Source organism: Paramormyrops kingsleyae, chromosome 5 (genome assembly GCF_048594095.1).
Source record: "Paramormyrops kingsleyae isolate MSU_618 chromosome 5, PKINGS_0.4, whole genome shotgun sequence".
Classification (NCBI taxonomy): Eukaryota; Metazoa; Chordata; class Actinopteri; order Osteoglossiformes; family Mormyridae; genus Paramormyrops; species Paramormyrops kingsleyae.
The window spans coordinates 34,875,723-34,890,660 of record NC_132801.1 but is presented as its reverse complement, the minus strand read 5'-3'; the positions used below and the strand labels follow the sequence as shown (position 1 = coordinate 34,890,660).

The 14,938-nt window shown below is 43.8% G+C and overlaps 1 protein-coding gene across 1 annotated transcript; it reads right to left on the bottom strand.

The window, feature by feature from the left end:
* Positions 1–766: 766 nt before the first annotated feature.
* Positions 767–13,530, bottom strand: LOC111858253 (protein kinase C and casein kinase substrate in neurons protein 3-like). The gene is made up of 10 exons (XM_023839858.2): positions 13,350–13,530; positions 7,046–7,115; positions 5,697–5,853; positions 5,015–5,250; positions 4,306–4,461; positions 3,652–3,827; positions 2,992–3,112; positions 2,794–2,864; positions 2,628–2,707; positions 767–1,999 (listed from the first exon to the last, which is right to left on the bottom strand). Exons 2-10 carry the CDS (start codon positions 7,103–7,105, stop codon positions 1,887–1,889), a joined length of 1,170 nt encoding a protein of 389 aa, XP_023695626.1. The 5' UTR covers positions 7,106–7,115; positions 13,350–13,530; the 3' UTR covers positions 767–1,886.
* Between the last annotated feature and the right edge of the window lie 1,408 nt (positions 13,531–14,938).

The window sequence follows — 14,938 nt, the reverse complement described above, 5'->3', positions numbered from 1 at the left end:
TACTCCGTCACACACATCTTACTGTTACTCCGTCACCCACAGGTTACTTCACCAATCATAGGTTAATCTGTCACACACAGGTTACTGTTACTCCGTCACCCACAGGTTACTCCACCAATCACAGGTTACTCCGTCACACACAGCTTACTGTTACTCCATCACCCACAGGTTACTCCACCAATCACAGCTTAATCTGTCACGCACGGGTCACTGTTACTCTGTCACCCACAGGTTACTCCACCAATCACAGCTTAATCTGTCATGCACGGGTCACTGTTACTCTGTCACCCACAGGTTACTCCACCAATCATAGGTTAATCCGTCACATACAGGATACTGTTACACCATCACCCACAGGTTACTCCACCAATCATAGGTTACTCCATCACACACACCTTACAGTTACTCCGTCACCCACAGGTTACTCCAATAACCATAGGTTAATCTGTCACACACAAGATACTGTTACTCTGTCACCCACAGGTTACTCCACCAATCACAGGTTACTCCGTCACACACAGCTTACTGTTACTCTGTAACTTACAGGTTACCCCACCAATCTCAGATTTCTTTGTCACACTGAGGTTACTCAGTCACCCACAGGTTACCATGTCACCCACAGGTTACTTCACCACTCACAAGTTACTCCATCACCTAGAGGTCACTCTGTCACCCACAGGTTACTCCAACACTCACAGGTTACTCCGTCACCCAGATGTTACTCCATCACGCACAGGTTACTCGGCCACAGGCAAATAAACGAAAGTTTTAAGTTAGAACAGTTTATTCATTAATGTGTGTTCATCATACAGTCAATTTAATAGATAATAAATCATCTGATTTCCTGTCTCGAGGGCAAATGGTCACGGTACCCAAAATTTGGAGAGTGTGTGGACAGAGACTGTGTAAAAAAGTGAAGATTCATGACTTCAATCAGACAGCTTTTGTAAAGACTCTGCCCTTTTGTTTCTGCACTGGTTCTCGGAGGAGACAGACAAACGTGGACAAACAGAGTGACTGTCCAAACGTGGTTAGACAGACCAGCAATTAAATACAATTATGGTGTACTCGTTCACAAATATCTGTAAAGTTCCATTCATCAAAATATATCAAAAAATAGGTACATTGCAAAACAAAACATTTTTGCTGTATGAAAAATGCACATATGTGCAATAAAGCAAAGCCAAGAAAATAAAAAATAATGAGGAAGAGCATCTCATTTTCCATGTAGGGAAGAAAAATCGCAGCTCACCTCAGTGACAGCAATAATGGTAATGAATGTAGAGTAAAATAATCACAGGGTGTTTTAGCCAGAAGCATCATGCAAATCCAATGCAGCTACTGTGAACTGACAGTGTGTACATATATTAAGCTCATTATCTCAATATACTCATGTAAAAATAAGTAGAAAGGAGCCCTGCTAAAGTGACACAGCTGGCGGCCTACTTGGGCCTGCAAGGCCTACCAGAGCCACCCATTCGCCGGGACCCGCTTCATCCCAACCGAGCACAGAAAACAGGGAAGGCTGATTTTAATGCAGCTCACAGTGAGGCTGTAACTCTTACATGGCTCCATGAGAGAACTGGTTTTGATGATCACGTTTAAATTGTGTAATAATTATAGTAAAAGACTTTACACTGACAGATGTGCCCATGGATCTCTAAACTGCAAAGGCGTGCCTGTGATGTGATGTAGCAGTCAGCTGAGTAGCATTAGGTTAGCAACACTTATGCATCTCTGTGCTCAAGGGTATGAAATCAATGCTCTATAACGTGAACAGGTCACATGCTTTTCCACCACACAGATGTATTTCTGGAACAAACGTTCTTTTCATATGGAATAACCCCCCCCCCCCCCCCCCCCCTCCCAAAGAACTGAGAGCTAGGTTACTGTATAACTTCAACATAATTCGCTGGGTACAGTCCTTCTCTGCCTCCATCTTTCATTCCTCTGCACCAGCCCTGGTCGTCCTCTTCCTCTGTCTTGATGAACTCATCCCCTGGGGAAAAATCAGAATGCAGTGGAGAGAAGCTCATGATGAACAGAAGGCAAGAATGGACTAAATGATATGCTTGAGAGTGACATTTTTGCTAGATTTCAAATGCATTTTCTGGCTTTGCTACAGATGTTTGTGGAGATTCAGGAAGTGCCAGGCAAAATTCCAGCTGAATTTTAAAACTTAGGGCCCCTGAAAGGTCTATCCTCCTAACCTAAGGATGTCAGCATTATAAAATAATTGTTTGAGCTATTCAGAAGCAATCTCATCCTTCCTACAGAATTTATGAGCTTGTATTAAATTAAATATAATTTTAAATAAGGGCACATCCGGTATAACTCCTGGCCATCTATAGGGAAGTGACAGCAACTAGCCTGTGGTTTTTGCTGTTTTTGGCCTGACTGGGAAGCCATAGTTGCAGTTATCAATATCTCTGCAAAGTGAGACCAAGCCAGCAAGTGCTCAGCATACAAAACGGCAGAGCTGGGCACAGAGGACTGGTGAAAAAAAGGCAAGACTGAGGGACCATCAGTCAAACGCAAATAGGGGCCGCAGATACGGACAGAACGACTGGCAGGCCTTAATCATACACTTAAAGAGAAAGCTTTTATCAATTAGCTAGCGGAGTCACCTGCTTTAAAGGAGAGTTCATCTGGCTCCTGTCCCACGTAGTCATAGAGTGCCTTGACATGCACCCCTCCAATCATCACACTGCAGAACAGAGAAGGCCACGGGGCGGGCATTAGGTTTTACCTCGTCACTCTGTGTGGGAACAGGCACGATCACGCTCATCTTACGTTCTTTCTGGCGGGTTCTTCTGTTCTTCCTTCTTTCCTTTCTTCTGCTTTTTTTGAGGTGCAGTCCACTCCTGAAAAATGTCCCCTCTTCTTTTAATCAGTCCTCAAATGCTACAAAGACACGCCACGCCTACCTCAGGCAGTCAAGCCACCAGCCCATTCTATGATGCTTTTGTTCACTGACGGTCTGTATTGTACCTGGAAGTGCGGCCAGTCGGTGGGCATCCCTGGGCCATGGCTATTCTTCCACCAGCGCAGGTCTTCCTGCTCGTTGATGGACATCAGCGTGTGGTGGAGCTCACTGTACACCGCCTTCACACTGAAAGGTATGATCGATGATAAGAAGCTGACAGGAAGAGGAAAGGTCTACAGCAAGAGGAAAGGCCTACAGGAAGAGCAAAGGCCTACAGCAAGAGGAAAGGCCTACAGGAAGAGCAAAGGCCTACAGCAAGAGGAAAGGCCTACAGGAAGAGCAAAGGCCTCAGCCTTGACATCATGCTGGCCATCAGTCTGTCACAGAGAGGTAACAGCGCTCTGTCTGCTCTGGTCATAAATGCCGTGCAATGACAGGAAAGAAAAGAGTAAAAAAAAATGGCAGTTTAGGCTAAGGAAGGGCAACAAAGTCAGGGTGTGTAATGTCTCCAGAGACAGAGCAGAGGTTTGGTTTATACTGTCAGGGTAATGGGACATCCTTAGTAATATTTCTTGCAATACTATTGGTGATTAAGTACTGATTAGAGAATAGGTCTGTCATCTGGCTTTGCCCCACTGGGGGGCACCCTCCCGTCCAGTCACAGTGTGCGTGCAGAGGGTGGGGTTCACCAGAAGCAGAAAGAGGCTCCCAGTGAGCACATTTACTTCTCATCATTAGTGACATCCAGGTGCCTGTGTATAGAAAGGAAAGCCTGCTTCAGAAAGCTTATCCTCTTCCTCTCTTCTTCCTGGGACTGGTCAAAAATGGACTCCATCTCCTCCATGTAACGGGGGGCGTAGCGTGTGACTTCCTCTAGCACCTTCTCATAGCGGCTGCGCACCTGGGGGGTCAGGGTTAAGGTTAAGGTTGTGGGGGGGGGGGGGGAGAATGTAACAGGCTGGGGTCACCAACGCTATGGTCAGTTTCATCAACAAAATGTTTTTAGTACATCTAGGTTGTCTGCAACTCAAGGTTTGATTCACAGATCATATGGTATACTGTCAAACATTTGAGAACATGAGCAAGGACATAACCAGTGCCGATTATGAAAAAAGAAACTGTAGGTTTTAATACTTCTTTTCATGTATTTACATCTGTGTCTGACCATAAGCTTGGCTGCCATTTGTATTTACATTACAGATGAAAATTTTAACAAAAGATTACAAATATAAATTGCTTTAAAATCTACGTTTGTGTGTCTTTATTGAAAACAACAGCCGCATTGTATTTTTGGATTTTTTTCTAATTGTAATTAAATTTACTGGTTTCCTGTTGGGCGTTCTCCTGTTTTATTAACGGAGACCAGTCCCGGGACTCACTTTCTCCTTTTCCAGCCTGGCCTGCTCCCTCTCCTCTTGGATCTTCCTCTGCTTCTCGATGGCGATGTCAGGGTTGCCCCTGGCATGGGTTTCCCGGTCTTGGGCGACGTGCTCCTTGCGGCACGCCTTGTGATAGGCATTGCGCGCCTTGTCAAGCTAGAAGACACCACAGACGATGGCGCGTGTGAACCTAGCGAAGAACATCCCTCCCAACTCATTCCAGCAGGCTGAAAGCGTGCCGTAAAACAGCAAGCAGACACGTGCACTAATCTATACTCACATTTACTAGGACCACAGAGAAATGTACTTCTTTAAAAGAATAACTTCCTTAGCAGTGTCAGTTGTAAAGGAAAGGAAATCCATTACTGGTACACTACAATGTCTGAGCTCTCATGGTGCAGTCTAAAGCAACTCAAAGTAACGTATACGTTCATCTTTCTCGATCAAAAGTGAAGATATGCGATCGGTCAATAGCAAAAGATATCATGGGTGGAAATAATCAATAAAACTAGTCAATACAACTCCCTGGACCCCCTTAAATGGGTGGAGACCTCAACCCCTCCAATGCTCAATCGAAAGTTATGCCCCTGGGAGATATAAAGTTACTAATTATGCAAACTTTACTCAAAGACCATTAAGATGATCAGTGACCCATGCATGAAAATTCCCTGTGACTTCACCCTGAAAAATGTCTAATCGGTGTGTTTACCTTCTTCAGCCTCTTTGCCCATGGTTTCTGGGCACGCGAAAAGCCTGTCTCAAAGTCTTGTGATTCCCGAAAGCCCCCAAACATTTTCTTGTGGAAGGTCTCCTTCTGCCAGGTCCGCATTCGGTCCCCATCCTCAGACACAAGGGATCGGCAGATGGAGGTGTGCAGGATGGACAGGCGATCGGCAGAGGTGAGGAAGCACTGCCACGCCCGCAGGAGAGAGCCATAGAGGGGACCTGGGGGATGGGGGCAAGTGTGGAGGGTAAGGAAGGAGCAGGCCATTTTCATAGCACAACACCAACAGCCCTTCCGGGGGGATTAAGAGACCCCAAGGGGGGCATTGTGTGGCTCACTGGGTTAGGCCTCCGTGATCAGAAGGTCGCTGGCACAAATCCCGTCCTCAGCAAACCAGTCACATGTCTGTTGCTCCTTTGACAAGAACCTTAACGTCCCCCGAAATGCTCCAGGGCTGCCGGACAGATGGCTGATCCTGCACTCTGACCCCAAGCTTCCCTCTGAACTGTATATATGTGTGTGTGTCTCAAAGGAGAGCAAGATGAGATATGGAGCCTTCCAATGTACTTGGATTTGTGCAAGTTCCACATAAAGCTTAATTCTAAATTTCATTTCAACTGGAACTGTCTCCCAACCTGTACAGTGAGCCGGGGGCGGTGCTACTCACTTGCATCCACCAGCGGCTTCCACTTGGTGCTCCACTCGCTCAGCTGCTGTGCGTACTGCCTCTCCACCCGCGCCCTCTCCTGGAAGCACGCCACAATCTCGCCGCACGCCTGGAAGGAGTCCTCTGTGCGCCGCACTGAACGCTGGTAGTTCCCTGGCTGATGAAGACATTGAGCATAAAGCAGCGATCATTCGCCAGCTGGGCGGGGGGGGGAATCACTGAGCTTCATTACGAGCCATTTATGGAGTGCTTCATGCTAAAGCCATGTTTGACCGATTGCCCCATCTGCTATCGGTGCTTTCACGTAGAGGATTTTTTTTTTTAAAGGAGGAAAAAGTGCCGGCATGTGTCTGTAAGCACGCGCAGGAGAGAGGGAGAGGGAGAGGGAGAGAGAGAGAGAGAGAGAGAGAGAGAGAGGCACGTAATGGTATTTCCAGAGCGAGTATTTGTTTGTTGATGTGGAGTCTGGCAAATCCATCTGCTATTTTCCTGGCGCTGTGCTGTACTTCCCCGTCTTGCCGTTTCTCCAGGAGTCCTTTGCATGAGCTGCATGCTGTAGCGTCCCGGCAGCCCGAGGCCCCTGAGATAATCCCAGCATAGTGCTGCGATACCATAACAGCGTCTCCAATTAGACAGCACCTGTTACCAGTTACTCTTTGAGGAGACAGAGGTGCCAGATACGAGAGACATTGGCTTTGGCAGACTAGCGTTATGCCACCTTATTTCTTCGGCATGGATTTCGGTCAACAGTAAAAGAAATAGGAGCCGTACTCTGGGAATTTTCTTTATGGCCTCGCAATCACGTTGCCGTGCTGTCAGTTCAGGCCATGCGACACCTGCGAGACAAAGAGGACGCACTTGGGGCTGAGTGGAAGCATGCGAGTGACCCACTAGCCAAGAGTTACACAGCAAGCAGATCGTGAGCTCTTGTAACTCACATGGCCGCCGGCCAATGGAGACATTGGGGGGGGGGGATGGGCGGGGCAAGGGAGTGCTTTAAAGGAAGGCAAGTAGAGGGAGCAAAAGTGAGCTAAGAAAAATGGAGGGAATGAAAAGGAAGCCTGGAAAAGTGACAGAACGGTAACCGGATAGCTGGAATTGAACTATTCTGACTTGGAGCCACTGTGTGTGAAAGCCAGGAACTTGGAATCAAGAACGAGGAATCTGGATGTCCTTTATGAGGCTGAGAGATTCAGAGGAAGCACATTTTAGATATATATTTTTCTCCTTATCGTTCCATGCCTTTTAATGGGGCTGTGTCACTATGGAGCCCTGCCAAAATGGGCCCGTATGTTAGCAGTGTCTGTTTATCTAAGTCTGTCTCTGTTCAGAGTCATTTTTAGCCTCACCATCCAGAAGCTTTGGTTGCTGGCATCCTCAGAAGGGTTTTCATTCGGGAGGGTCGACATGCTGGAGAATCTGAGCAAGAAGGAGAAACATTCAGTGAAGTTAACCTTAAAAATTTTTATTAAGTGCATCTAGGTGTAAGATGTTGGGAGGGGGGACCGCAATGTCTGGTGATGGGAAGACTTCAGGTGATGATTCAAATTCTGAATCAGCCAATAGGACTGCCTGTTGTATTCTCTCAAAGGAAGCATGCCCAGATGCCCAATCACACACCATCTTACAGTTCTCTTTATTTCCCCACATTACTTTATAGCGTTTTCCCCTGTGGCGACACCAGAGCGGCTTGTCTTTTGTTTTTCTAACTCCCATCGCATTTATTAGACCCAGCTCCACTAATGCATTCGTGGAAGATCTGACGTAAGACTGAGGACACGTGGTGGCCTCGGGGTGGGGGGGCTGGGAGTAGGGGCTGGTTATGTAGATCCCCACTGCAGCTAGAATCTCAACAGCTACCTCCTGCCAAAAGCACTGTAATCTTAACCACAGTCATATAGTAAATATTACACCAAATAGCAGCCCCCATCCTGCTATATGCTAACAAACAGAGATGGGCTACAGGGTTGTGGCCATTGGGAAGTTTGAGGACAGATAACATACAGTAACTGCTGAAGAATAGGATTGGCTCTCAAATTGAATATGAGCACTGTTTCATTCATTAAGGAACTTAATGCCACCCTGTATGTTACCAGATTCACCTTTTAACTGCACAAACAGCCCATGGTGGGGTGGGGGGGGGGAATCACAGGACACCAATTAGCCCAATTGCATGACTTTGGGCTATTTATTTATTTAGTGATCAGTGGTCATTGCTGACACATCACAGCACACAGTGCAAAACAATGAAATGTGTCCTGTGCATTTAACCCATATGTGACATCGTGACATAGTAGGGGGCTGCTAATTCAGCGCCCGGGGAGCAGTGCTTGGGGGCAGTACCTTGCTCAGGGTACCTCAGTGGTGCCTTGCTGGTTGGGGATTTGAACCTGCAATCTTTCAATTACAAGAGCACATCCCCAACCATTAAGCCACCACTGCCCACAGCCACCACTGCCCTTGTGACTCAGGGAGAATGAGCTCCACACACGTGGAGGCAAGATTTGAACCTGCAACCCTGGAGGTGTGAGATGCATATTACAGTAAATATAATGTGAAAATTACACTAGAGAATGTGGTGGGTGCCTATCGAATAAGGGGAAAAAAAGAAATCAATTATATTACATTATCCCTAGTCTGCCGATTGCACAGTGTCACTCTCTTACTGTTCTTACTGTCTAGTCAAATTTGTTAGTTCATGTTATGTCTCAGTGTATCACGTTGACTTTTTGGACAGCACTGTTACCTCGCACTTCCAGGGTTGCGAGTTCGAATGTGGAGTTTGAATGTTCTCTCTGTGTCATGCAGTTTCCTCTTTATACTCCAGTTTCTCACCGTGGTTCAAAGACCTGCAGGTTGCACACTGGAGTCTCTAAATTGATGAACTGGCATGAAATCCAGGCTGTACCCCTGCCTTGTGCCCCGTGCTACCAGACATAGGCTCTAACTTCCTTAGCCACATGGAGGGGCTTCAAGCCGGTGGAACACCAATAACTTCCTTCAAAATCCAGCAAGTTAGATCAAACAATTTTAATTTCCCAACTCTTTGCGACCCCTTACTTTCTCAGGGATGACTTCCAGGCGCTGCATTTATTTGCCAAATTCCCCAGCTTCTCTGGTAAAAATCCTGTTCATGAAGTTATTTTTCCGTCTGTCATAGTACTAGAACTTCAGCTGGTTTTAAACATAAAACTGCAGTGTTTAAATGTATTATAAAGAATTCTTTTTTTTTAAAGTGTGCTGAAACCCAGATACTGATGATGAATAACAAGCAGGACCCATGTAGGGTTGGTGATATATGATAACTCTGCTCAGCTGTGAATCCTCAGCGTAAGATGCAGGATGTGAGGAGTGGGATCTGGCCTCCACTGGCAGGATCTTCTCCCAAGCTTTCAAAGCGCGATATAAAGAAGGCCGTAGCATCCTGACATTTTTGACCAGAGTTCACTTTTCTATGTTCAATCTGTGCTCAGATGTCACCCTTCATTCACCCACTGTTCCCTCACATCTAGGCTTTCATCTGTGCTTATTTTAAACCTGGGCCCAGCCCTGGAGTGGGAGTCTCTGGGAAAAGCTCTGCATAAATGAAGCATTAGCTGTACCAAGGCCATTTTTAAAAATGTATAGGACCATCTTATATAAGTCTACTGGCTTCTTGTAATTTACAGCCGCCTCTCATATACTGTACAAGTAGAATAAAAACTAATACAAAAGCCTGGTTAATTCATGTTCTGTCTAGAGACTGTACAGTGAAAAACATTATTTACAAATGTTCTCTGTAGACTGAAGCTAAAGCAGGTAGATAGGGATACTTATTGTCGATTGTAGAGCTTTCGGGTGGAGTCCTGCGTGGTAGTTTGAGTACTGGTGTTGCCCGCATTTACATATTCTTTCACTTATTTGGCAAAGGGAGATATTTAAAGAGCCAGAAGAGCAGCGATGTAACAGATATTTAGCTCCAGCAGTCTCTAAGCTCCAGGAGAGAGTAGCATATCCCACCAGGCCTAAAACATAACTTTAGCATATATGAAACACAGCACTGATACAGCCAAGTGTCAGACAACATTTCTACATGTAAATAATTATGAACTAAAATGATTAATCAAAAATGTAAGATATTCCGATTTGGCTGCTGTTGTATTAACGTCATGATTAGTATGTATGTTGCATGTTATGTAGTATGTTGCAAGATTCCTGCTTCCAGAGGATGTATTTTGTAAATGTCAGGAAGTTAGGTGAGTGGATAACAAGAAACAGCCTTAAACTTTACAGGAAGTGGATATTTATAATGTTGGCGAATAAATGGTAAAGGGACTGTATTTAAATAGCACTTTTCTACTCCTACGAGTACTCAAAGCGCTTTACAATACATGCCTCACATTCACCCATCCACACTCACATTCATACACCGGTGGCAAAGGCTGCCATACAAGGCACCAACCTGCACACCGGGAGCAATTTAGGGTTCAGTGTCTTGCTCAAGGACACTTTGATGGGGTCAGGAGGAACCAGGGCTCAAACCTGCAACCCTCTGGATGCTGAATGATGACACTACCTCCTGCACCACCATCTTCCCCAAGACACACTTTGGCATTTTGATCAGTCTTTCTTACAGAAAAGCCCCATATAAGGGCACCAGTTTGAGTCTGAGGAGGGTCCCTGCTCTAGTAACCTTGAGAGACAGGAGCCACTTAGCCAGATTTGCTCCAGTAAAGCAGCCAGATGGGTACAGATGTAAGCCACTTCGCATTAACCATTAGCCGGGCTCCTCAGTGAATGCTTATGCCCTGTGCACATACAATTGAGATGTTTCCAGGATTACGCCTTGGGAAAAGCCAAGATTCTCTGGGGAAAAAAGAACCACTTGCTGCCGAGGTCGCTTTGATATGTGGAGTAAAGCCAACTGTGCAGTCGACCAAGTCTTACCCAGCCACCATGTTTAGAGCGCTCGCCGGCATGGTGCCGTTTGCACGAAGAAGGAGCCAAGTAAACATCATAGCTGAGATTTTCAATAACTGGCAACAGATATACAAGATAATGCATAAATGCAAGATGCATTAAGGCAGAACCTTGGCCTTATGCACTACATTACTTTTATAAAACTGCATAAGAGCCACGGTATGATGTCTTATTTATAAAAATAAACGGGTTATATAGCGATATGTAACTGTGTGTGTGCATGTGTTTGCATACAGTGTGTGAGCATTGATAAAGCATTGCACTGATAAAAATGTAAAGATTTATTTGGGAGTTATTGCTCATAATTTTGTATAAGGTTTTGCATAAGATTGTGTAGTAAATAAAAAAGCAGAATTGTCATTCAAGGATGACTCAGAAGTGCAGGTACATAGGAATTGGCTCACTGATCTGTTTTATAGTGAATTAGGTAGCGGTATTAATAAATGCTAAGCACTAGTGTACAATCACAGATCAGTATTAGCAGAAAGGCCACCTTATGTTTTTTGTGTGAATTAAATGCATATCAAGTCAAAATAAGATATCTAGAAAAGAGCTGCTGATTTTGATTACGGTATACAGTCATACTGTACATAATCAGAGAGAGACCAAGGGGTTGAAATATGAGAAAGAGCATTTAGAGAGTTAAACAGCCTGCACTCTATATAGGTTTTCAGTCAGAGGCTTGGTATCCTAGGGCTGGAATCTTACATCCAGAATAGAATGCCCTCACCCAGCATTCCGTACTTTGAAACTCTAGCTCTCCTAAAATAAACAAGAGGGCAAAGGTCATTTTTCTCTTCATCCCTCTCCGATTGTCCATATTGATTGGATTCGCTAGTTGACACTTAATTCCCCAGTTACTGTATCATTCCTTTCCCCTGACTTAGTTGTAAAATTATAGTCATATGTGTAGAAAATTACATTCTGTTTCAGCTCATTTTTTTCTGCTACAGAATAAGACTGTAAAATGACAGGCAGGGCATCTGTTACAGGAATTCAGAATACATTAAATGTTAATGCACCTAAAACATACTAATTGCACAAACAACTTACAACTGATACTCAATACATCAGCTCTTAGCTGTATACCAATGGCAGTGACTCTCAGTCCTCGTCTTGGCTATCAGCAGTGTGTGCTTACGAGTGTCCTTAAACTATCTCAACAATCTCAACACAGGATATATTACTTCAGTTAAAGCAAAGAGAGTGTTCAGATGTCCTTAAAAGCTACTGTAGATATAGTGCAGCCCATCAGAAAAAGGGTTTAAATTCACAACACATATGGTTTTTACAACACAGATGGTTGTCACAACACAAATATTGTAAACTCCAATTAGCCTTAATATATCAAGCAACACATGCAGCAATGCAGTGTTCTGATTTCGGCACTGATCCATCAAACCGTGCTTTATGACAAGACGACTCCAGAGAATGTGGAGATTCTCATGTCCATTTCAATTCCTGATCATGATTCGAGTTTTGACTTTATATTGGCCAGGCTGTTCCCTAGCCACACACAGTGTTCGCAAATTGCACTGTGAAGGTCTGATTCTCAAGGTTAAGTGATAACTTCTGTATCTGTAGGTTCAGTGTCAACGTCCAATATTTTCTGTTCGCTCATGAAGGCAACAAGCTGCATAGGATCTAGCCAAGGTCCCCTCTGTGTTGTCTTTGTGCCTGAGGTTAAGAATAAACTAATTTATTTCGTACTTGACCTTTGACACCACTTCCTTCCTTCCCAACCACTTTCCCATCATCTCCTTCTGTGTCTGTCATACACAACGAATAAGATGGTGAATCTCCTCAACCTTCCCAAGTGCCTGTTGTAAGGGTGTAAGTACATTTCTCTATCACTTTAATGCCAAATTCAATAACATTAAAATTAGTGCAAGACTTAAGAACTTCACAAAAATCTTTAAAAAAAAAAACCTCAGTGCAGTTATCAGATATAAACTATTAAGCATTAAATGCAGTTTGCATGACTGGGCAGGTTAGTGGGTAACATACTTATGCAGATACATAATAGAATTAAGATGTTTTTTAATCAAAACCATTTTAATGAACTTTTATAAGCATGGCATACAGAAAACTAGAAGGGTACACAGACGGAAAGTATGAGTGATCATTGGGTATGTCTCTTGTAATGCCTTATATACAAAATCGGAAATAAGAAAAGGGAAAAGATGATAAAAAAAAAAGAAAAGAAGGAAGATTAAAAAAGAGAGAAAAGAAATAGAACAAAACTCAATCCCCCGCATAATCAATATCACAGGTGTGGCAGCAATTAGAAAATAGGATCTATGAAGATTTTGAAGATCAGATCTCATAAGATCATAAATAGACAGTTATGAAGAAATCAGGAAAACATTTAGCAGCATAATATACAACAAAAACGAAGGAAGCGCTTTTTCCCCACATGCCAGCAGCAGTGTCATAACTGGCATTTATATTTTTGGCTGTGATCAGAGTGTTTATGCAGGGTGTTTATGCTGACCACCCCTTCAGCAGCTACCCCCTCTCCTAGCCCTCCTTATTCCACACTCTCTTCATCCATTTTCTTCACACATAAGCATGCACTTCCTTTCTCTAAGAAAATATAAACTGAAAGTATGAAAAAAAAATTGGCACACAGCAAAAAATATTAATAATACGTTTTCAGATGCAGTGAGAAATCAAGCCATAGAAGTTTCTTACGTTTCGGAGTTTCAAAGTTTCAAAGTTGGCTTCTTTACTACTCTCTTTTCACTTCTTAAGGGTTGGGGGCTCTTTCTTGCGGCCGTTCTTGAGATCTTAGTCCCTGTTTCCCTCTCTCTGCCGGACAGCCTCACTCTTTGGCGTCGGCACCCAGTGTCAGATGATGTGGCTCTCTCTCTCTCTCTCTCTCTCCCTCCCTCCAACTCACATTTGGATCTACAAACTATAAAAACATCTGCAGGAAACTGGTCTTCTCCCCCCCCCCCCCCCCCCTGCAGCCGTCACTGTACCTCAGGGCAGTATTAATGAAATTAGGGTCCGGGGGGTCTGTGTAGTTATATGACAGCTGCCCTGTGTGTTTAACCCCATCAGTTGTACTATGGTGCTAATGAAACCGGGTGTCCAGTAAGACATTTAGTATGTATCAGTGATTTTGAAGATTAGAAAGTTCATGCACTATACAGCTGGAAGATGGCTGGGAGATTATCTTTGATGCTATTCAGATTTTTGTAGAATATTAACATCTTTGAATCTATTTTATTTTAGGGTTATATTTGACAACTGTTGAATTTTAAAATACAGCCTTTATTACACTTAGGTTAGTGAATGTAAGGAATTGTGCAATTCTGACAGTGGAGGGAGATTCAGCCAATGAAAGCAAAAGGCAAAAGTTATCATGTTCTTGTCGAAGGCTAATAATGGGGTCATTCCATCTCTCATTAACAGGAGAATGAAGGATTTCAGATGAAGATAATGGGCTTGACATTTGCAAGTATGTTAATTAAAAATGAAGTAAAAAAAAGAAGAATGAAATTTATGAACAGATGTGCATGAACAAGGAAATAATAGAACACTGACCCTTTGATGAAGGGGCCATTTCTACCTACTTAATATCAGCTAAGGGGAGTGATCAACAGTGACATTGCAAAGAAAATAATAATTGTTCACTGAAGTAAAACTCTGCATGTTATTCTGTGTTTAACCAAGCACAAAACTTTACAAGCAGTTGCTGCTTGCCTTTCTACATTTGGGAATTACCATTTATTTGTTTTGCATAATGAATTATATAATTAGACAGAGGCAGCTTCAATGATGGGCAGATTACTGATTTTAGTTATTTACCGTAGTATGCTCACTTTATTAGGTAGGCCTATACATGCTCATTAATGTGAATAGCCTGTTCCGTGAAATCATGGGGCCACAACTGCATACTCACATTAGGCAGACAGGGTCAGGAGGTTCACTGACCGTACAGCTGTTCAGTAGAATGGCTAAGGTGCCTGCTCTAAGCAATTATTAAATGTGGGCTGATTGTTGATCCCAGGTTCTGAGAAACAGCCACCCTACCGTGTTTTTCAGGGACGTAAGTGGCCTTTGCCAGTGTGTTGGACAGTAAGGAGATGGAGCAATGGTCAGCTGTGCCTGGTATATGGTTCACGTATTCTTCCTTCCACAAAAATAGCTATATTATTGATCTGCATACCTCTACCAGTGATACTGGGAAATTCTCAGTATACATTTACTATGAGGAAACTGAAGTGTGTATCCTTTCCCAGTATGTTCAAGAAATGTGAAAAGCAGAAGCATTT